We start from the raw sequence: 23,801 nt of genomic DNA, 5'->3' as shown, positions 1-23,801 counted from the left end.
AACCAACAAATGACAAGTGCTATTTGAAACTTAATTTAAAAGCCATATTTCAACCCCAAACATTTTAGGGATGCTGCTAATAACCAACGGATGTCAGTGTTTTTCCTTATGCGGATCCTATTTCAATGAAAACTTGATTTTCTCTTACAAATACAAGCACGGAATAACTCTGTCAACCAAGACTTAGATGAAACATTCTTCTTTTGATGTGTATCTGATCATGTTCTTCGTAAACCAAACGGATAACAGGAAAGAAAAAGGTTACACAACATCTCCAACGTTTACATGTAACAAGTAGTCCCTGCTCAAGATACTATCGAATTGAACTGATTCTACTCACCACACTTGAAAACACATGGTTATTGCCTTGACAAAACCAATGGTGAATGAAACTGTAGTTTCCTATTCACAACGTGAATGGAGGAAAAAAAATATTGAACCCTGTGGAACCAACTTGGAAGCTTTTATTTACGATGACCTTCGATATCGGACATTATCTTGGGTAACTTGCTCTTCTTTTGTTGATATTTGGCAAGTGAATACCACACACCCCCAGCTGTGTTGATCACTAAACCTATGACATTCAAAGCATGTACTTCTACTCCTCCCAACATGACAAATCCAAGTGTCTGTGAATATTGAAATACTGTTAGGAAATATCGACAAAACAAATTGCCAAGATTTTTACTTCCGCTATTGAAGAAAGAAAAGAAAACTTGAAGCTGCGTACGTACCGTAGATCCGACTCCCTTGAGGACTCCGACAATCGTGGTAGTTAAAGCCGAGTTAACAATGGTGCACAAGAACATCGTGTAGTTCAAGACAATGCCCATCACCAATGAAAGAATAAGAATCGCAAGAAATGATATTGAACTACTCTGTTCATGGGAAAAAAGAACCAGTTTAGAACCACAAAATTTGAAAAAGCATTCAGAAAAGATAAAAATAGACTTCAACAGCCAAAAGGAAGATTTGAATATTTCCATTCAAAATTGTGTCTAAAATTCCAATGAGACAGAAATAGTTCCTTTTCCAGATTTTGCAGATTGAATATTGAGTTAGCAACTCAGTTAGATTTCCTTTTGTCTGGCCTGGTCCATACAGGAGTTCAAGAGGAAAATTTATGAATTGAACAGGAGGCAGATTTCAGGTCCCCAAATGATGAACACGTTTAAGGAGATCATAAATAGGGGGGATTTGAGGGATGCATAAAAATCCAAAAGACACGAAAGAATGTAGAAGGCAATAGCATAGTAGCATGTCTCATAAAACCAGTAGCAATAGAATTCTTCAATTTGAAACCACCTATTGTTACACTACATATTCTTCATTTGTTATTACTCTGATAGCGCACAATGAACATAAATCAAGGAAAGGAATCGCCACAAAGACACATGTACAAAGGAGAAAAAGAGGTGAAAAAAAGAAAAAGAAAAAGAGGATCATGGAGCAGGGGTAGGACGTTAGATGGAATGTCATCCTGATATCAGTCTGAGGATTTTGCTCCACTAATTCTATAACTTTTATAAAACTATCCCATTCTGATGAAATCTAAGAGGCTGAAAGGAAAAGTCGACACAATAAATACAACACACACACACACACAAGTGAAAATGACCAGAAGGCGCATCCCTCACTAACGTAAATAAGCTTTCCACAAACTCAGCTCAACTGAAATTGTTTTGGTAAACTCAAGTTTAAACCTGGCAAGATTTATCTTTGCATAAATCTATTGTCTCACTCGTGAAATTTCTAAACAAAAAAGAAAAAACATACATATAGACATATCATTCATATACGTACAGTCATTTACGTGCTTGTGCTAGAGAGAGTGATCCATATTAACTTGGAGACCAAAGATGAAATAGCCTATTCAACATTGAAATTAACAGTAATCCCAAAACCTACTGCAAACCGTGTTTATATCTTTTTTTATCAATAAAATATGTGCTTTAAGCAAAATCTTGGTTATATCCAACATATATTAAATGGTGAAATGATTCTTTAATTCGACTGACCTTCAAAATTCGGTTTTCAATACATATCTTACTACCACTAGCTCTACCCGTACACTCACGTTTGCTAAGTAAAGAACGCCATAAAAACATGAAGGTTGCACAACCCTGTGGATTAGATGACACCTCTATAGAAGTTCGGAAATGATTGGAAAAGGAAAACTATAGCAACAAAACTACGCAATGTTATGATAAGGAGTAAAAATATGCTTATCTTGTGGAGAGAAACGGACACTGACTCTGATAAAATATTTAAGGTTGCTCAAACTATCGCAGGAACGAATTTATGAGTCACACAATAAAACTTTGGCTAGGAATACTAGAACACAGACTTATTGATAAAGAATAAGTTTGGATTATGCTTGGTATATCTAAAACATCGATTACCTCTTACCTATGAAAGAAAATATCTAGAAGTGAGATTGATGAAAATTTATAAGGAGAGGAAAAACAATCTCCACAAGATATTCATTGACTTAAAGAAAACATATGACAGAGATTTGGAAGTCTTTGGTTGGTGCTTGAGAAAAAAATGAATCACTCTCAAATATATAAATGCAATAAAAGTTAAGTACACAGAGCAGCATCTGGAGGAGAAACAAAGGAGTTTCTCAAACTGAGGGTTTACGATGGGGATCTACTTTGAGCATGTACTTGTTTAACTAGTAATGGACAAGCTAACTAAAATTAATCAGACTGATATTATACAGTAGATGCTACTTGCAAATGTTGTTAATTAACGAAACTAGCAAGGGAATCAACCAAAAGCTGAAACGATGAAGAAGCACTTAAGTGAATAAGTGTTTTAGGATAAGTGGAAGTAAAACAAAACAAAACGTGTACTAAAGTACCAACCCCATAAGAAGAATAAAACTGCAATAAGATTAAATGGGACCGTATTGCCTAAATGCGGACAATTAAGCTATTTAAGCTCAATCTTCAAAAAGAGTGGCATGGATAAAGATAAAACGCGAGGAATTAAAATAGGAAGATAAAACTGGATAAGTGTTTAGTGTCATGTAGAGTCATCGCTTCGTCACTTTGCGGCAGAGCAACGCGAAGTGTTGGGTTATAGATTCCTGGTAAACCCATGCATGGTGTTGTAATGCGAGCTTCAGGCAGGTAAACCCAAGTGCTCTGAAGTAATGCAAGCTTAAAGCAATTGTGGTGCTAAGTCATCCAGCAAGGAGTATCCATTTCTTTGAATCAACTTTAAAGATGATTAAAAAAAATTAAAAATGAGGTAAAACAAGGACCCTTTTCTATTTGATACCACGAATCCTAGCCATAGTATGTTTCAGGATTCTCTCTCTTGTTGTTTCTTCCACCTTCATGTTTCTAACGCCTATGCGGCTACTAGATTTTTTAAATCTAGTTCTTTTGATTTTTTTTTTCCTTTTCATTATCGAAACAATCACTCTTTCTCTTCTTCTTGTAGTACGTGAGTCCCTTCTTCGATTACTTCTGATTATTGGCTTCTCTTATGCTGCTCTCTCCTACACTCTCAATACAAATCCTAAAGAACTTAAAGACGGATCCACATGCTGCAAATTAATTAATTTTATAGTTGATTGATTGAAAATTGAAAATCAATTTTACAAGTAAAGTTATCTCCTTTATGGCCTCGTAGAAATTAGATTATAGTGATGATTAATTTGAGTTTTGGATTAATATTGTCATTAAACGGGATGTTGAATTTCAATGGCAATTTGATGGTGCAAGTAATTAATTCATCTATAAGATAATTTATGTATCTTCTTTTATTTCTAATAACACGGGGAGCACTACAGGAGTACTAGTGATGGAATAATACCAATCAAAGTGTAAGGCAAGTTTCATAGAACTTTGTGTGACAAGCAATATCATATGGGAGTGAATGTTAGGTCTTTTAAAGCTCGACATATCCACAAGATGAGTGTCATAGGAATGAGAATCTTAATACCGATATGCGATCCTACAAGATTAGATAAGATTAAAGATGATCACATATGACAAATGGTGCAAGTAGCACACATATAGAATAATGAGAAAAGCTCGCTTGAGATGGTTTGTTGATGTCCTACATGAACCTTTTGATGCACCTATTTAAGTGTGGCATTGGTGATGATTGAACATGCTAAAAAGCATGAGGTAGACTTTAAATCACAGGACGAAAATTGTCTCATAAGACCCCTATAATCTCTCAAAACCCAATGGACTTAGCTATAAACATGAAAAATATGAAAACAAACAATCCATATAGACAATACCAATTAGTTAAGATTAAAGCATAGTTGTTATTGTTACACTTACATTAGATCTTGCATTTTACGAGAGCTTTTTAGTTTGGTTATAAATTTTTATGTTATCAGGAAATTATAAGATTTAGCGTACCTCTAGAATTTGAGTATTAGGATAAACAAGTATAGAGGATTCATATAGCAGATCTCAACTAGGATAAACAAGTATAGACTTTTATAATAGTGGTGACCGAGTCAATGCACACACCTTGCCTATTCTACCATGTACTTGCTACCTCCACATGCACATATGCTGAGTAACTATGTCCACCAAAGCCTAGACACACAGGAAGAAATCACCTAGTCATTTTTTTCTCCGTTGGGATCTGAAATCCTTGTGGCTCATAGTTCATTCTAGCTTCATTGATCATTCTAATTTATGTATTATTGATACATACTTCTGTATTATCTCCCTTTACTTTTCCCTTTTCTCTTTAACTTGATTGACAAGGCAATGATAGGAAGTTCTCAAAATTGTCTAACACTACTCAAGCAGTAACTACCAACTCATTTGCTTCTAAGTAGAAATAAAGGACGATGTTTGACTATGCAGAACAAAGCAAAGTACCTAACCTTTGCAAATAAAATGGATAAAGAATTTGGAAATTCTCCTGTGGCTATGATGAGGAATAGCAGAAATGGCAAAGATAAAAAACTGTTGTAAAACATGATCTCAATCGACGAAAGCCCATCCTCTGCTCCTGACTTCTCAACCAACACAAGGTACATGGTCTGAAAATGAAACAAGGACATGTAACTAGGACGAATTTATAATTTAATCTCGATAAGTGAATGCATACATGCAACAAGAGCACTAAATGATAAAAAAAAGGCGAGACCTGGAAGAAAACAGAAATAAAGGCCATGTTGTATCCAAAAAGATCAAAGGAAAAATCTCCAAGAGCTGCGATAAGAACTCCGGCAGCAGTAAGTATAACGGAAAGTGTTACCTGAAATAAGACAGGAAATCCCATTAGTAGGTTTACCGTACCAACCTTATTCGCTCTTTTTATCATTGACACACTAGAGGTGGTGGCACTTAGTACATGGTTAGGCAAAAACTCAATGGGTGATAAATTGGCAGGCCATAGTAGATGGATATAGCTTGCTCATTAATCAACAATATATCAATTTGGCATCTGTAGAGAAGAATATCTATTAGCAAACAAAAATCAAGTTTTGTGCGCTATTACTGTATCAAATTCTACTTGAGTGTAAGTTCAAGCCAAACCCCCCTATACTTTAATTCTTTCTAAAGAGATTCGATTCGGAACTCTCATATGTCCAAGGTTCAATATTGAAATAATTTCAGAGGTTTTCCCTGCCTTTGTCCGTGCCAACAAACAATTCGAAATACCTCGACTTTTTTAGAACAGGTCCGAGTCAAATAGCAATGATACGAAGCACTTCGTTTTACACTATTTCGGAAACCCAAGGACTCAATCCTATGGGTATGTAAAATACAGGATTTCCAATCCTAGCAGGAAAGGGAGGGAAATTGATACTTCTCCAAACTAATCTTCTGACTGTATTTTGCTATTTGCATTAGCTTAATTTTGACTGTTTGCGCTGATAGAATAGTCAATAGTAAGTCTAAAGTCACCACAACCGTTGGACTAGTCTCACTAGCAAGAAAGTCTACACTTAACTTGAAATCCCCATATATGTGTACGACCCAAACTTTTTAGCCAGTTTTCGTACATCGAGTAATTTGGGCGATATCAACTACATAGTAGACTAAAAGAAAAATGTTACCTATATGTGATTTTCACTTCTCAAAGGTCATCAAAGACACAAAACGACAAACTATTAGTATCAATCTTCCACTAAGTTTCCTCATATGGAGGAAAGAAACCAAAAGACTTTAAACAAAAGAAGTTGAAGAAAACTAAAATGCAGAATCATATTGCTGTTGTTCACAAATATGTATAAACATTTGGATCCTCTTATTTATAGTGACAAGTGCACGGACGTTTGTGTAGAAGTCGCAGAAAACGAAAACAAAAGTAACTACGTAAGTCTAACCTGAGTTGTAGGTCTAGCCTTTCCAGTAAAGAATCCAGCTACTAGTACAGCAAGTGGTGTAAGCCTTTTGATGGCAATATACATAGGAATATTTACTCCTTTCAAGCTTGCTAAAGCAAATCCCACATTCGCATTGTAGAACAACGAAACTGGGAAAAGTCTTTTCGCGGTCTCTGCATTTAATTCTCTGGCTTTTGTGTATCCCGTGACTCTACCAAAGTGTATGAGCAAAGCTGTTGCTATTTGCTAATAACAGTGTATAGCCCAGCAAACAGGGAAAAAAGGTAAGAACAAAAGAAATCCAATATGTTGTGTGTATACTGATAAGTCATGTTATTGTACCTGGAGCGTCAGAAGAGTCATGGAGTGCGCATATTGCATGATCACGGCCTTGTTGATGAAAACCATAGCCATTGATGCAATGCCATAGGAGAATGCAGAAAATAAACTGCCATTTAATACATGCGTTCTGTTGGTCAATAAGTTCCTAGAAACCATATACAATAAAATAACTTCAAACAGACGAGAGAAGGTTGGTCTCCTTTACAAGATACTCCATTTACAACCAAGAGGTAGCAGGTTAGATTTTTCAAGGTTTATCATATAAAAAGAATGATATAACTCCAAGCAACATGATCGTAATATAATGATATAACTCCAAACAACATGATCGTAATATACTTCTATGTTCTGACACTTAATGTATCATTTTCGTTCTAAGATTGCGAAGAGTAGAATGTGACTACTCTTATTCCCTGACCATTTGGTCTTCCTAATGTATTTTGCTTTCTAAAAGGATGTAACGACATGCCTGCCTCCATACATATAAACCTTTTGCACTAGGCTATTATTTAACAAAGCTATACGAGTCTATCATGCAATTCTGTTGGGGTGTGAAAGATATAGGACACTCTCAAAACCCAAAGTTTTGCGAAGAGCGGTATAGTGAAGAAGAAATGTGTCACTAAGTGAACTGAAATAGATGATGTTCCATTCATTTTGCTTAATTTTTCCATAAATTTAAACAGATTTAGTCATTAAGTGAAGCGGTGCTTAATCAGCCATTTCAACATTTTGCTTTCATCAAGTTGCCACAGAATTCAGTGGAAGGATTTTTCTTAGGAAAATACCAAACTAGGCAAAAATATAGAAAGCAAACAACAAAGCTAAAGATACAACAAAGAGATGAACAATTAATGTCTAAATATGAAGACAAGTCGAATTGTTAGAGAAACCATAATTTATTTGCATGCAAGTAACTGATATTATTCACAAAGCTAAACTAATATTTCATTTCAGGACCAAAGTTGGAATTTGAAAGAATACCAACCTCAAATAAGGACTTGTATCCATAATTTCCATTTGTCCAACAAACAAAAAGAAAATAACTCTTCAGTAACAGAAAGTCTTTGAACCTCAAAGATAGCCTTGCATTACTTCATTGATACTCCTTTGCCAAAAAAAAACTGCAATTTGAAACAAGAAATTAAAAAAGAAAAATACCTAGATTGAAATAAATAAATAAATAAATAAATAAAAGCCAAAAAGTACAACATGCAGTCCAAATATCCTAACTTTCAATTATAATCCTTAAGATTGCTTAATTTAATCTCAAATGCAGCTTTTAATTAACCAAGATTAAATCTTTTGCACAAATTAAAGCACAAAAATGGAAAATAAAAAACACCCAGATAAAGATAAACCCAAAATCACAATACCCACTCTCCCAAAATAGCAAATCAAATCACCTGCTTTATATATGAGTAAATAGTAATTCTTGTGATTACACAATTTGTTATGAAATTAGTGCTTGTATATAGTAATTAACTCAAGATTAAATCTTTTGCACCAACAATTATCAAAATACATATAATTAAAGCCCAAAATCACAATTACCACTTTCCCAAAATAGCAAATCAAAGTCACCTGCTTTATGTGTTAGTATATAGTAATTCTTGTAATTACATAATTTATTGTTAAATTTATGCTTGTATATAGGAATTAATTCAAGATTGAATTATCAAAATACCTATAATTAAAGCATGAAATAGGAAAATGAAAAATACCAAGATAAATATAAACCCACAATCACAATACCCACTTTCCCAAAATAGCAAAATCAAATCACCTGTTTATTATAAGTATACAGTAATTCTTGTGATTACATAATTTGTTAAGTATATAGGAATTGATTTTTTTCTTTTTTTTTTTGGATCAAGAGAAAGGAAAAGTATACTATGTGGAGTGTAAATTTCTTTTTTTGTTGGTTGATGATGAGTATAGTCCATTTTGATGGGCGGCTTTAGAAGGTAAAAGGAAATGTGCCGGTATTTGCGGTTGGGATTATATTGACTTCTAACGTGCCTCTTACTTTACTATTTACGAGGTTCGAATTTGGTCATTGTATTATTTGTACTATTTTAGATTAGAAATTGTGCAGTTTTATGACTCCTAAAAATTATTTTCAGATTGAAACTTTGTAAGGAGTTAAAGGAAAATGCGAATTGCCCTTCTTTTGGGATGGTCTTTAAATTTTGCCCCTCATATTTGCGGTCTTTAAATTTTGCCCCTCATATTTGTGGTTTTTTAAGTTTTGCCTTTAGCTTGGATACCTGAGGTTCTGGGTTCGAACCCCCGCTCAGGCATAAAATAAAAAAATAATTTCGCAAGGCAGGGCTGGAGGGAGTGTATGCCGGATCCGGCATAAAATCCTTAAGGAAAAACTAAAGTTATGCCGGAGGGGCATAACTTTTCCTCAAAGCATAGTTTTAGTTATGCCTTATGGGGCAAAACTTTTCCATAAGGAACTATGCCTTATGGGAAAGACTTTTAATTAAGGCATAACCAAAAGTATGCCTTATAAGACAGATTTTTTTCTTAAGGCAAACTTTTAGTGTTGTCTTAATTAAAAGTTCCGCCTTATGGGGCATACTTTTAGTTATATTTTATGGGGCACACTTTTAGTTAAGGCATAACTAAAAGTATGCCCCATAAGACGGAACTTTTCCTTAAGGCATAATTAAAAGTTTGCCTTGAAAAGTAAAAAAAATAAAATATATGTCTCAAAGCAAAGTCTGCCCCTCCGGTATAACTTTAGTTTTTCCTTAAGGATTGTATGTCGGATCCGGCATACACTCCCCCCAGCCCTGCCTTGCGAAATTATTTTTTTATTTTATGCCTGAGCGGGAGTTCGAACCCAGAACCTCAGGTATCCGAGCGAAGGGCAAAACTTAAAGAACACAAATATGAGGGGCAAAATTTAAAGACCACCCCAAAAGAAGGACAATCCGTGCAAAAAAAAAATGAAATTTAAGCAGGCTTTTGGTAATAGAGACCAAATATTTTTCATTTTATTTGATGGAGTTTATATTTTTTGCATGGAGAGAAGAAAGTATTACTTTATTTGAAATTATTGAGTTGGAAACAGGTTCGAGGTACTTTTCAAAATTTGGAATCCAACTTCAAAATAGATTTGGAATTATTTATAACCAAATACTACTGATTTTGAAATAAAGTGAAAAATTATTTCGAAAAAAATGAATAATTCTCGCAAACGACTTATGTGTGTTTATTAGGGAGTAGGTTAAAAAAACGACTTAATATGTGTGTTTATTAGCAGTGGAGGAGCCACATAGAGCCGAGGGTGTTCATCCGAACCCACTCGGCCGAAAAAAATACTGTTTTTACAAGGTTAAAATTATTTTTTATGTATATATAGTAGATGTTGAACCCCTTTAGGCTTCTTCGTATGTTTACTTTTTTATATTTTGAACCCCCTCGGCGAAAATCTTGGCTCCGTCATTGTTTATTAGTACATAAGATGGTTTAATGATTGCCAAAAATATTATTTTGTAGTTTTAATATGTACAAATTAAAGTTCAAAATAGAATAACATTAACAACAACATACCCTGTGTAATCTTACGGTGTGAGTTTGAAGAGGATAGAGTATAGAGGCCGTTTCTGAAAGCCGCTCGGCTCAACAGAAAGCATGACAAAAGAGTTTTGAACTAGTCAAATCATTATACGGCAAAAGTAAATAATTGGCAAACTTGAGGGATAATTTTAAACCTTTTATATTTTTATTATTTTAATGACTCTGCTAACAAAAAGGATAAAAGTAAATTTTTTTCATAAATTAATGTGGGCTATGCTAAAGGTATCAGTGAGCCAAACTTTCAAACAGAAGATAAATATAAGACCTTTTCGTAAAATAGAGGTAATTATGATTATTTTTTTCACTTAAGAAAATTAACTTAATAAACCAACTCAAACAAACATTTTTACCCTGGATTGAGAAACTAAAAAAATTTGAGTGCAAACCATAATTCTTTAAAAAACCAGCCACAGTTTAGATAAGATAAATAAATTCAGAGTTTTCACTTTTTCATCTGAAATGGCAGTGTTGCCTCTAGCAGGTCTCAACTCAAAGTTTTCACTTCCTTCAGGTCCCTCAATCTTTCACAATTAGCAAATATGCCCATAGCCATATTTTTATTTATTTTTGTGTGTGTGTGTGTGTATTTTTGGTTTTTAATCCTTTTACAATTTCTCCAGGAAAGCAACAGCAATCCAAATTTGCTGGCCAATCAGTGGTAAAGTTCCTTAATTTATCTCTCTTTTTGCTTAATTAAGTAGGTGTTTGGACATAGAAACCAAATATTTTCCAGTTTATTTGGAAATTTTGAAGTTGGAGTTGTGTTCGGTTATAGTTTTTGCGAAAAATGTTTGGTGGTTTGAACGTACTGAAAGTGAAAAAAAGTGAAAATGGGGTTATGGGTATTTTCCAAATTTCAAATACAAGTGGTATTTGGAATTTTCACGGCAAAACGCTGATTTTCAAATAAAGTGGAAAAAGAATTCGGAAAAAAGTGAATAATTCTCATGGCCAAACGGGTTAAGTTAAAGAAATTCATCATATGTATGCAATTGCTTGCAATTTTTAATTAAGCAGGTGTTTGGCCATAGAAACCTAAAAAAATTCACTTTATTTGGAATTTTTGAAGTTAGAGTTGTGTTCGACTATAGTTTTTGCAAAAAAATAGTTGGTTGTTTGAATATACTGAAAGTGAAAACAGGTTTCTAGGTGTTTTCCAAATTTTAAATACAAGTTATATCTGGAATTTTCATGGCGAAACCTGATTTTCAAATAAAGTGGGAAAAGTGAATAATTCTCGTGGCCAAATGGGTCCTTACGCTAAAGAAATTTATCATATGTGTAACAATTGGTTGCAATTTTTTTCTGGTGTTTTTTTGATACAGAGAGCAATACCTATACGCATATTAACTGTGGGAAAGAAGCGGTCAAAAGGGGTGCAGCTAATTGTTGATGAGTATATGAAGAAGCTTAAGCATTATTGTAGCGTTGATGATGTACGGATTAAGTCTAATCCCAGAAATGCACGGTGCGTTCAAATTCTGCCATTCAAATTTTGTTAACTACTCCCTCCATCCCAATATAAGTGTCTTAATTTGATTGCCGTACGGAGTTTGAGAAATAAAGGAAAACTTTTAAATCTTGTGGTCTTAAATTAAAGATGCGTGTAGTCCTTAAATCTTGTGGTCTTAAACTTGTCACGTAGAATGTGTTAGAAAAATATTCTTTTCTTTTTAATATCTCAAAATATAATAGGCCATAAACATCTCTAATGTCTGAATCATTTCTTTGTAACATACATTTGATCTTTAATAGCCTTAACTAACCATTATTTTGGTATATCACTAACGTTTTTGACCATTATATGGGTACAGACCATTAAATGTTGGCAATTAAATTTGGTTCTTTATTGCCATTAACCATATACCCTTTAGTGCATTATAACCGTTTGAAAATTGACACTGTCAATCATTCTCAGGTTATGGATCTTTTACATATATATATTGCAAAAGTCCTTTCATTTGGTGGGTGAAATAGGACCGAGATGAATTCCTTCTATATATTTCTACTGTGTTTCTTTTGAGAAGTAGAGAGATCAAATCAAGTTCTTGTCCCCGTATTTTTATGAGATGTGTGTTGGGTTTTCTTTAAGATAAATCTTTGTTAGATTCTAGCTCCTAGTTTTGTACTAGAAGAGCTTGTTGAATCCTGGGGATACACCCATACCGGGTGAAATATCCTTAAGGACAGTGCCATTGGCATGCCTCAAGCTACAAAGAATTCTCTACAATTGTTCGTGATCAAGCATTTTCCTCAAGTGTAAAAGAAGTTCCTACAAGTGTTCGTGATGAAGAAAAGTCCCTACACGTGTTCGTGTTGAAGTATTTTCCGTAAGATTTCCAACAGAATGTTGGAATTAGAAAACTCACTGAATATAGAAAGAGACTTTTGTGGGACAAACCAAAAAGAAAAGTAAAACACTTAAATGGGACCGCAGAAATATGGGTTATGATTTTCTTTCTAAAAGAGATGCAAGCAGCAAATTTAAAATAAGGATGAAAATCTGTCTCTTAAACTTCATCAACCATAAGGTTTTAAACAGCTGCATAAACAAAGTAATAGATACTTCCTACAAACTAGTAAAGGATTACTCTTACTAAAATTAAGAAACTGAATTATTCTAGAAATACTGTAGCAGTATTGATCTAACATCCAACATTATGGTCTTTTGTGTGAACACTAGATGCAGAGGTGGATCCAGAATTTAAGTTTTATAGGTTCAACCTTTAAATTGTTTAGTATTAAACCTATTATATTTATCTTCTGTGTTGGATATACCGGTTTTAGATGAATCCGAAGCTATACAGCTGCATCCGCCCCTAACTATATGTAGCGGGCCTTCTCGCTTAAGCTTTTGGAATTTGTATAGACCAGTAAGCTATGATCTAAATCACAGCACATCAACTACCTTGCTATATGGTTAAGTTCCATTTTATTTCATTGGGCCACTAATGGAATCAGTTGAATTTCTGCTTCATATTAGAGTGTAATGACAGCCTTGGCATATTTGAGTAACTTTAATTCATAGTCGTTGTACGATTTTATCATGTATCTACATTACGGATTTTACCCTCTATTGGAAGCTTAGCCTTCAGTTTTTGTTAAGCAGAATATTCTTCTGACGCTTGTTATTTACATTTGTAACAGTGATGTAGTGGCTCAAATCGAACATGAGGATATGGCTGTTATGGGCCTCATCAAGCGTGATGAATGGGTAACAGTTCAGAAGCATTTAGCTCTCTCCAAGTTTTTATTTTTTGTGTGGATATAGTTCTTGTAAATGTCAAAAAACTGTCTGCAATTGCCAAAGGTGAAGTGGAACAAACTGCTTCGAACATTACTCTTTCTAGTTCGTAACTTATAGGACCTTCTTTGTATTAAATGATATAGAGCTTACTGACAAAATTAAGTGTTGCAGAACTATTCTTTCTGAAGAATGATTATGCACTGACGGCAGTTCTGAAAGATTCTTTCTAAAGAAAGCTGATCTCCAAAATGATCCCTACTATTATGTTCATTGTATTCAAAATGTGGTTACCTTCTCCCCTTATTTTTCTCTTTTGGAATTCTCTCACTGTCTGTAATCTGTTTAAAAACAGGTTGTAATGTTGGATGAGCGTGGTCATGATGTGGGATCTGAGCAGATGGCTTCTTTAATTGGGGATGCTGGAAACAAGGTGAGTGATGCATCGTCATGTCTATCATTCTTCAGCAGTAAATCTCCCTTGAGAAATGGAAGTTCTTTCATGAAATGACCTTGCAGATTTTAAAGTCATCACTAGGAAGGGAATCTATGCGAAAGACAATAGACACTAGATTTTTTGAATGATTCTTCTCCTCTCTGTCTTGTAGGGAGCATCAAGCCTACTCTTTTGCATAGGTGGACCTTACGGACATGGGAGACAATTGCGAGAAAGAGCCAACATATCAGTCAAATTGTCGCCTTTAGTCTTAAATCATGAGATTGCCTTAGTTGTACTGATAGAACAACTTTACAGGTGAGAGTGGAAACTATTCTTCTTTTGAAGTGTTCGTGCTGTTCTCCCCCCCCCCCCCCCCCCCCCCACACACACACACACACATTTATGTCGGTAAATATTTCAATGTTGAGAAGATTGTTTGAGAACATAGTTTCACAACTTGAAGTGTTCATGTGTCCTAGTCGCTCTGTACTCATTAGCTATCCGCTTAATAATAACACAACAGTGAACAGAAAACCAACAACAACAACAAGCCCAGTAGAATCCCACCATGTTGGGTCTAGGGAGGGTAGAGTGTACGCAGACCTAACCCCCACCTTGAAAGGTAGGGCGGCTGTTTCCGAAAAACCCTTGGCAGTGAACAGAAAACCATTCCTTTTAAAAGCCTCATATATCTTTCGAACTAAAAAGCAAACATCTATTCTCAGTGCCTCTCGGTATTAGATACTGTCTGAGATAGGATCATTTTAGTCAAGCAAAAGCTTCCCGGAAATGAGATTCATGACATGTATTCTGCAACTTCGGTGGATAGTGTGCTAAAATGGCTAGCCACGTAGTTCCTCCCGCACCTTCTTTATTGGTTCCTTTCATCCATGTATGTGGGAAGTGTCTTGGCGTTAATCGTTTTGTCTCAAATCTGATTGTGTATCCATCATGTCTTGCATAAATTTCCAGGAACCTAATAGATACATTTTTCTGAATATTTTGACAGAGCGTGGACCATTCTTAAAGGACAGAAATACCATCACTAGACAATGATGTCTTATCCATGATAAAGCAATACATGTACAGGTAGTACTTCGGCCTTAATTTTTGAGCTTCTATTCTATTTCATAGTGAACTTGATGCGTTGTAATATAAGTTTAATAGTCGGGCTTTGACATATGTGTTGTGTTGGCCTTGAGTAATGAGTGTGGAAAGTAATGGTTTAATTACTTATTCAAATAAAAGGAGCTTTATTACCCGTTGTGCTGCAGTATCTCAAGTGAACTGGTTAGCAAACAATTCACATGCATTAGCATCTCATAACCTTGCAAATCACCATATTCTTAACTGAGACATGTAAGATGTCCTTTTGCTGCTGAAAGCCTAGAGAGATGTTCCTCAGAATCATAGTATCAAAATTTTAGGCCAACTAAATGCAACAACAACAACAAACCTAGTGTAATCCCACAAGTGGGGTCTGGGGAGGGTAGAGTGTACGCAGACCTTACCCCTACCTTGAAAGGTAAAGAGGTTGTTTCTGATAGACCCTCGGCTCAAGGAATTAGGCCAACTTAATGCAAACAGCGAAAAGATGAAACTAATCTTCACTAACTTAACTACATGATCAAGGAGCTAGATGTCTTTGGCGGCAAGCCTGTCAAAGTCCTCCTAAGACGGTTGGGTTATTGCCTTTATTAGTAAAGTTACCATCCATGAAATGCAGTCGATAATTCATTGACTGATTTTTCAGGATTTCTCTTTCTTGGAATTGGAAGAAGGAACTGAAATGACTTCCAAATTTCGTTCAACCACCATCAGAGCAACTAAAGTCGGGTTTGGAGTACTTTTTGAGGATGACCTTGATCCCCATTTATAGATATCGGACGTGCCTAACCTCCCGCCTAAAGAGGAGGAGGTGGTTTCGACTCTGAGATCTTAAGAAATGTTGATGCTTGACTTTGTTTACGGCACGGTCTGTGAAATGGGATGGCACTTCTCTTGTGTTGACGAGCCCGGCCCCAACATATTTTAGCCACTACAATGATTCGTTATGCCATCTTCACTAGTTTTAATGAAGCCTTAGCTGGTCGTGACCAAGAAACCACTGGTTTCGCTTGGTGCGCCAGGAATGCCCGACTTATCAATTTATCCGGTAAACTACTAGGGCTCTTTTGAGTATTTGGAGACCAAGTTAGATAACTATTTCGTTTCTTGTGATAAGATATTTATTCCTTTGAGACGTTTGCCAAAACAATATTCAAAAGACTTAACGGAACTATTCTTAACATATTTGCTTTTCAATTATACATTTTAATTCTGTCTTACCTGATATTAATAAGTTATTTTTTATCTCCTATTGATATTTATCATATGGTAATCTTTGCAAATTTCACCAGAGCTTTTGTTTCTTATTCTTTAGGCATAGTTTAAACTCCCAACATGACCATCCTGGTTAAATGGATTCCACCAGATAGGGGGTATTACAAACTAAACACAGATAGGGCATGTAAGGAAACCTGGGATCTGGTGGATTGGGAGGGGTGATTAGGAATAGCAATGGTGACTGGATAGTGGGATTCACCAAGAGCTTACCCCTTGTTACAAACAGCAATACTGGAAGGCCTCACCATTGCAGTGCAGCAGAACTTGAAACCATTTGTAGTGGAAAGAGATTCAGCTGAGCCAATTCACATGATCAGCAATGGTCATGAAATTTACAGTGCCCTAATTCATGAATGCAGATTTATGATGACGAAGCTAGGGAACCCCCAGATCAGGCATGTGTACTAGGAGCAGAACCAAGTGTTAGATGCTCTAGCTAAAGAAGGGGCAAAGGATCAGACTTTTGGTGCGACAATGCAAATGATAGTTACTCCGGTGTATGCGAATAGAAGTTTTTGGGCAGACATGGAAGGAACTAATTTTACAAGAATTATCATTGTTTGTAACATTGATACTTTTGGTACTTTTGATGATGCTTTTGTACCAAATCGGAAGGAACTCTCCGGCAAACAATTTAGCTGCTATAGCAGTGGTTTAATTTATATTAGTATCTAACTTACCCAAAAACAAAAAAAAGGCATAGTTTAAACTTTAAACTACCTTCGAATGTCCTAACTGATGAACTCTTTGAAAACATTATCCCCAAGCATACATTAGAGGCTTGGAAGAACATATGAATATGATCAAATAATATCCAGAGTTTAGAACATTTTTACGTGCTCACTTAAGAATTTTAGCATGAAAAAGAAAGGGATTATTGTCAACCTTGAAAAGGGAAAGGAAAGCTCATCTTACTTCCTGTGAACAATCTTTGCATACTCATATATAGATAAATTGATCATGTACTTTCAACATGTAAGCAACTAATCAAATTTCATTAAATTGTGCTCATAATCACTCAAGAATCCATGTTCAAACTGGCCACAAAGTCGTCTGGCTGGTTAGTATGTCAACTCAACTCATTATCCTACCCCACATTCTAGCTTCCTAGTCTTAAGTTCAGAGAAAAGGAAAAAACACAAGGGATACTTCTAAGAAACACATCACTAAATATGTAAGTAACATTTTTGGAAGAAAAAATTCTAGTCAGGTCAAAAGAGAAAAACTCATCCTCCTAAAGATCAATAGATCATTTCATTTGTCAGGAGTCAGCAGCAACGGCAGCTATAGCTTCTGGCAAGGGGCGGATTTTCACAGGTGAAATGTGGGATTTGAGTGGGATTTGGGAAGGACCAGGTAACTTCTTCTCCTTTGGAACAGATCCCCCGATTCCAAGAACTTTGCGCACTTCATTTGCTAGCTCTATGATGTAGTCGTCTTCGTGACTAATGTCATGTAAAGCCTTCTCCATTTTGAATATGTATTCCCTGTTATTTCCGCAGGGACCAGAGGCGGTAGCAATTTGCCTGCATATGGATATGGAAAATTAAGATATATTGAAAATATTCTATCTCAGAGCAAAGATCACATAACGGAACAATGAAAACTCACCTAGCCATCTCTTCAAGTGGGGCAGGACCAAGATAATACTTATTATTTTCTTTGTCAGGAGTGGATGTAAACCTGAAATATATAATTTGAATCAATTCAATGATCATTTTACTAAATTGTTTACCATTTTTGTGTTCTTTGAATAGCATGTTTTTTAGTGCTTTATTGGATTCTGCATAGAGCCAAATTAGCAAGATATACAAATAGGATAGCAGCCAAAGAACTTACACTATTACTCCAGTTAAGGCAGGATGTAAGGAGTCTTCTTCCTGAAATAGAAAGAAGGGAAACATGTTCCAGTTAGCAAAGTACACAATGTATGTCTTTTCCCTTTTGGTAGCAGGGTAATCAAATTCCACATATCAAGTTATAACAAACAGCTTTCAAGAGCTTTACTAGACTTCAAAAGGTTATCGACTTACAGTGAAGAAGTCCACCAAGGTCTTGCTATCATACTCGCACTCTCTTCTTTCTAAGTACTGTAAAGTGAAAAGGAAACTATCAGGATCAATTCCAAACAATATATCACACTGAGATGATTAAATGTGATATTGATCAGAGGGTATGTAACAAAATTGTAATGCTAAGTCTACAGAGGCAACCACATAACATTTGCTGTGAAAAACAAACACTATACAGTTGGAAAAGAGAAATGTACCTCCATTGCCTTCTTTTCCTTTTCAGGTCCTCCTCTCACACAATAAGCAGCACCCCACTGAAAGAAAATGCACATAAAAGTTAAATTGAGTCTAGCAACTTTTCGGATCAATTTTGAAACAAAAAAATAGCCAGTGTTTGGCAATTCGTCGAGAAGTGGCCACTTTTGATGCAGAAACATCGTGACAGTATCATGGATTTCAAACTTAAACAAGTGAAAATCCAGGACATTCTCATGATGTTTGAAATCCATGACAGAGTCATTAACTCCAAAAGAAATTGGCTATTTTCAATAGTACTGTATATAAGTTAAGTATTTACACTGGTAGTGTATATAAATTAAGTGTTCAACATGTTAGGTTACATATGGGGGAAAGATTTGAGATTAAAAGGCAATAGATGCTAATATTCACTTACACAAATGGCTCCTTTGCTTTCATCCAAAGTGCAGGTTCTTGCAGGTTTTTCAGGTGTACCTCTATGATCAATGCAAGCTGATATATTCAACAAATATCATTAAAAAATTACTATTTAGACAAATAAAAGTCAACAACTTGAAGTAGCAACAAGAACATACCAAGATCAAACACACGTCTGTAATCCTTGATGTAACCAATCAATTTCTCATCATATTCAAATCCAGGGTTCCATACCAATGAACCATAGCCAAAAATCCAAAATACCATGATTCTGAATCTTCCTCTAGATAATATCTGCACTATTGACCATAACATCAATTAAAAAATACATTTTTTTTTCAAATCAGGCAAAAAACAGAAAAATATTTTTTTTAAATGGTGAAAAAAATTAGATATTAGAACAAAATATGCCATAAAAAGGCGCTAAGAGGACGTTTGGTTCATGGGATAAGTTGGGATATTCCAGGATTAAACTTGAGATTAAATTTATACTTTATCTTATTGAAGGGTGGATAAATTAGTACAGAATGTAATCTCAGTATAACTTTGTCCGCGAACCAAACGACACCTAAGTGTTTTACCAGTTGTCACATTGCGAGACACCAAAAAAGGTCAAAATCAGTTTATGCTAGCAAAAGAGGGTCACAAAAATAGGACAGTACAAGTGTTGCAGCTCAATGTACAAGATGATGATGCACGATCCATAGAATTGCTAAAAAAAGACAAACACCCAGAAAAGAAAAAACTATAAAATAATCAAAAGGGGAAAAATGGGAATTGATTAAATACTTACCAATAAATCTTGTTATGTTCAAATCTATAAAGGCAATGCCTTTAAAAAAAATTGACAAACTTTCACACAATTTCTTCAGATAAAAATGTAACTGAAGAGGGTTTCAAAACAGGCAAATTGTATGAAATTAAGGAGAGAAAAAGAGAGAGCAATGTGGGTATTTTTCTTCTTATTCTTATGGTTTCTCTCTCTCTCTTTGTGTGTGGTTTATGAAGAAGAGAATAAAGTATTTATAGAGGGACCAACAGAAATTACCATATATGTATGTATGGATATCCCTTCTGTATATGCATATGTGAGAATCTATGAGCATCTTTCTTGAAAGTATGATTTTTTCCTCGAAATAAATTTCGTTTAGACGCTCGAATTACGGTATGTTTTAATTGACCACTTGAATGTATGATGAAATATTTTTATTAGACACTTTCTTCTCATATGTTGAGGCTAATGTGTATGATTAAATGAGTTGACATTTTTTATGTGGTTAATTTATCTACATAATAGGCGAATGTAAACACGAGCAAAAGCTTTTTCAAAATTAAAGTCAGAAGTGCCTAACATGTTTATTTTATTATGTGTTCGAGTACTCAATTGAAATATGTTGTGGTTTGTGTGTTTGAAATACACTGACAAGTTTAAGTAGCTATCGATGCATTGTGCCTTTCTGTTTTTGTCCCACTCGTATTAGGGTACTGACTATTTTGGATTCACACCCTGTAAGGCCCATCAAAAGGGACAACGCTCCCTATCAACATTCTTTTCCACAATCAGGACTCTAACTCGAGATCTCTGATCAAGAATGAAGGGATTCGATCCGTTGCAACACAACCCCAACCCTTGGTGGTATGAAAGTATATTTTCAATGTGCTTTCCAAAATTTAAAAAAATGAGAAAAAAATCCATGTTGACTTTTGAAATATTCTTCTTGATTTTTTTTTTTTTAATATGGAATAAAATAAGTGTAGATGATGGTGCCATAGCTGATAGCACCATTTGAAAAAAAAAAAAAACATTTGCATTCTTACAAGTTATTGTACTTTCATTTCCCTAAGCAATGTAACTAAAAAGTAATTAGTTCCGTATAATTTATAGATGTATAGACATCACATTGTATTTCATTTTTTTATGCAATGACAACCTACAAAGAAAATATTCTATATATACCATCTCGCAGCAATATGTTCTTTTAAGATCAACGTTTGTAAAATGCATTTTGTTAAAGATAATGCTAATATAACAAAATTCAATTTCACCTAACTCCACTAAATTCAAGGTCATGCCAAACCAATTTCATCTAATTTCATCAAGATCAAAAGTCATGCCTTGCACGTGAAACTAATATTTTATTTTTTTCTTATTTACTTCTTATTATATTTTATATTCCAGTTTTTTCAATCTTTGACATTTGAGTTAGTCAACAAATTTGTACATATGTATGTAATGTGTGTGAGTTTCACAAACGTTGTTTCCAACCTAGTTGAATTTTTCATAAAATTTAGAAAGGAAAAAAAATAAAAATAAAAAAGGAAAAGCCTAGATTCATTGAACTTAGACAGTTTATTAAATTAACTCGTTTTCCGCGTTTTGGGACCAGAATTTAATGCGGTGATATGGAGGAGTTAAATTTTTATGGCAAAAATCTTGAACTGAAAACAAGTTGCCCAATTGATTTTAAAAATCTTACCCATAAATGTACTTAGATTAGACTAGTGCTAAACGTATTAAATTCATTGAATACAGACTCTTGAAGGACAAATAGGAGGTTAAAAAAAAATCAAAATGAGAGCCTAAGGGGCGAAAATAGTTAATTTGACTAAATTATATTCCCTTCGATTAAAAAAGAGTGTCTACTTAGTAATTTGCCCACCTTAAAAAAATAACTTGTAGGGAAAAATAAGTAATTTGACTAAATTATCCTAAATTAAATTGGTATTGAGATTTGTCACTTAACACTTAATAAAAGCAAAGCTGAAAAACAAGATTAATTTTTTTTTATTCGGTAAATGGACACTCTTTTTTAAACCAAAAAAATAAAGGTGAAGTAGACAATCTTTTTAAACCGGAGGAAGTAATTATCAACCTATGAGTAATATGTCTCGTCTAGCTGATCTTCTTCTTGACATCGAGAGTCGTCAGTACTTAAAATACTCTATCATTACCTTTGGAAAATCCAGAAGAAGAAATCGTCGAGCTTATGGTGGATGTAAGTTGCATTGTCGAACGATTACCTATTCAAAGACATTTTTCTAATTCGTTTTATATAGTTCAAATATTAACGAGCATAATTACTCCCTCCGGTTCAAAATAAGTGTTCTTTTAATCTTTAGCACACACTTAAAAATACTAACTCCTGGATTATTATTTTTTGGACTAAACTATCCTTAATTAAGACTAGTATACGTATCCACGCGATGCGCGGAAAACATTAGAAAATATTAATCATGTTAAATTGTGATATGACTTGTTCGAACATATTAGATCATATTGCTTTTTTAAAATTTCAATTGTCATCTTTTTTCTCAATAGAGTATACTCAACAAAATCTCAATGAAATTTGAAATTAAGGTAAATGAATCATATAATCATAGAATAAAATCCTTGTGTACTACTCTCCTTTAAATGTAATATAATATATAACATTTAAATACCTAAGCCGACTATTCTCATTGTATTTAATATAGATTTTTTTATTATTCGATTTATTTTGGTTTTTAGCTTTAGATTAAAATTCAATTTCTTTTACTTTATTCAACTATTAAACTTATGTGAATAAATTATTTACCTCATCTTTTAGTTGAATTGACATTTTCTTTAGAACAATCTTGTTTTGATATAGGATGAAGTATTAGTCGATTGCGGCTCTGATTATAATACTTTTACATTGCAACTGCGATAACTTGCTGATCTTGATTGCTTAAATTGCATTTTTTCTATTTTTGGTGCACAAAAAGAACATGTAAGACGACATTTTCAGCTCATTATTTTCTTTTAAAGTTTTTAAAAAGTGAAAAGAGGTAAATGAAGGTTATATTTGATTGCTATCATATTAATGGTTCTCTTATTTATCTATACTATTATAAAAGTAAGAAGAATTACATTTTTTTAGCATCACCATACAAAAAACTAATCTATTAATTAAGACGGTGAAATAAGAAATAAAAAAAAACATACTTTTAATTGAATTGATTTAGTAAATTAAACACTTCATCCTTTATGTTCATTGGCTCTAAAAGATCATGCTCCTACCCTTATGTTGATTGGCACAAAAAGATCATGCTCCTATTCATCACCACTTATTGTGCTTGCAAAACAGATTAGAATAATTATTGAACCAAAAAATAAATAAGATTTATAATAATGGGGTTTTAAATACGATGATATTATGATTTATCTCATAATCTACTATATTCACCGACACTTACAAATAACAAATATTGCAACAATAATATTTACGGATAGTACGATACGACAAGCTTCAAAATGATATTGCATTCACTTAGGCTTAAGAAAAAATACAACGCTACTTGCAATAAGTATATAAAATATAAAAAGTCGAACTGAACCTGAAATTGAAAAGTAAATTTGAATTAATGTGAATTACTTGATAATCACTAAGTACTCCACACGACAGATTTTGAACATTTTAACGCGGAAAACGTTTGTAGAACAACAACTCCAAGGTGATGGCCTTGAAAATTTCGAATCTTTTTGTATTAATTCAACATCTTTCTCACCAAATTTAACTTTTGATCTGATCAATACTATGAGAAAAATCAAGATTGATATTGTTGAGTATACGTATGAAAAAAATAAAAATACCTCAGCCATAGAGCTTGAGTGAAAATCATACCCGTGTTTAACCTTCTTTTCTTGAAAGTTACCGATGTGAATTAGTTTACTACTATCGTGAACACCTGTAATGCAATAATCACATATGAAAGATAAGATAAATAATCATTAATTTTGTAACAATTTATACCCCGTATTTACTAAATTGC

At 34.1% G+C, this 23,801-nt stretch overlaps 3 protein-coding genes across 12 annotated transcripts; 1 reads left to right on the top strand and 2 right to left on the bottom strand.

Annotated features, from left to right (window-relative positions):
- Window positions 1–183: 183 nt before the first annotated feature.
- LOC132604274 (UDP-galactose/UDP-glucose transporter 7) lies at window positions 184–8,604 on the bottom strand. 5 transcript variants are annotated; one of them, XM_060317713.1, is made up of 8 exons: window positions 8,448–8,604; window positions 7,650–7,785; window positions 6,662–6,806; window positions 6,320–6,565; window positions 5,134–5,244; window positions 4,868–5,026; window positions 735–878; window positions 184–629 (listed from the first exon to the last, which is right to left on the bottom strand). In XM_060317713.1, exons 2-8 carry the CDS (start codon window positions 7,679–7,681, stop codon window positions 465–467), a joined length of 1,002 nt encoding a protein of 333 aa, XP_060173696.1. In that variant the 5' UTR covers window positions 7,682–7,785; window positions 8,448–8,604; the 3' UTR covers window positions 184–464. The 5 variants fall into 5 exon arrangements, with proteins under 5 accessions (XP_060173696.1, XP_060173700.1, XP_060173697.1 ...); XM_060317717.1 differs by having other exon boundaries at window positions 6,662–6,767; XM_060317714.1 differs by having other exon boundaries at window positions 8,386–8,602.
- A 1,959-nt stretch (window positions 8,605–10,563) lies between these two features.
- LOC132604273 (putative RNA methyltransferase At5g10620) lies at window positions 10,564–17,152 on the top strand. 5 transcript variants are annotated; one of them, XR_009568691.1, is made up of 9 exons: window positions 10,565–10,766; window positions 10,876–10,913; window positions 11,581–11,723; window positions 13,403–13,469; window positions 13,855–13,932; window positions 14,108–14,253; window positions 14,948–15,027; window positions 15,692–16,093; window positions 16,683–17,152. XR_009568691.1 is itself a non-coding variant. In XM_060317711.1 (8 exons), the coding sequence occupies exons 1-7, from the start codon at window positions 10,715–10,717 to the stop codon at window positions 14,985–14,987; spliced, it is 564 nt and encodes a 187-aa protein (XP_060173694.1). In that variant the 5' UTR covers window positions 10,564–10,714; the 3' UTR covers window positions 14,988–15,027; window positions 16,683–17,152. The 5 variants fall into 5 exon arrangements, 3 of the variants coding, with proteins under 3 accessions (XP_060173694.1, XP_060173695.1, XP_060173693.1); XR_009568690.1 differs by having other exon boundaries at window positions 16,361–17,152; XM_060317711.1 differs by lacking the exon at window positions 15,692–16,093 and having other exon boundaries at window positions 10,564–10,766.
- A 145-nt stretch (window positions 17,153–17,297) lies between these two features.
- Window positions 17,298–20,017, bottom strand: LOC132604272 (gamma-glutamylcyclotransferase 2-1-like). Of its 2 annotated transcripts, none has more exons than XM_060317707.1 (8): window positions 19,804–20,017; window positions 19,169–19,309; window positions 19,009–19,085; window positions 18,593–18,649; window positions 18,357–18,413; window positions 18,163–18,203; window positions 17,935–18,006; window positions 17,298–17,849 (listed from the first exon to the last, which is right to left on the bottom strand). In XM_060317707.1, the coding sequence occupies exons 2-8, from the start codon at window positions 19,275–19,277 to the stop codon at window positions 17,585–17,587; spliced, it is 678 nt and encodes a 225-aa protein (XP_060173690.1). In that variant the 5' UTR covers window positions 19,278–19,309; window positions 19,804–20,017; the 3' UTR covers window positions 17,298–17,584. The 2 variants fall into 2 exon arrangements, with proteins under 2 accessions (XP_060173690.1, XP_060173692.1); XM_060317709.1 differs by having other exon boundaries at window positions 19,169–19,304.
- Between the last annotated feature and the right edge of the window lie 3,784 nt (window positions 20,018–23,801).

The sequence above is a fragment of the Lycium barbarum genome, chromosome 7, assembly GCF_019175385.1.
Source record: "Lycium barbarum isolate Lr01 chromosome 7, ASM1917538v2, whole genome shotgun sequence".
In the NCBI taxonomy this organism is placed as follows: domain Eukaryota; kingdom Viridiplantae; phylum Streptophyta; class Magnoliopsida; order Solanales; family Solanaceae; genus Lycium; species Lycium barbarum.
The sequence above is the reverse complement of the archived record's forward strand: the minus strand, read 5'-3'. Positions and strand labels throughout refer to the sequence as shown.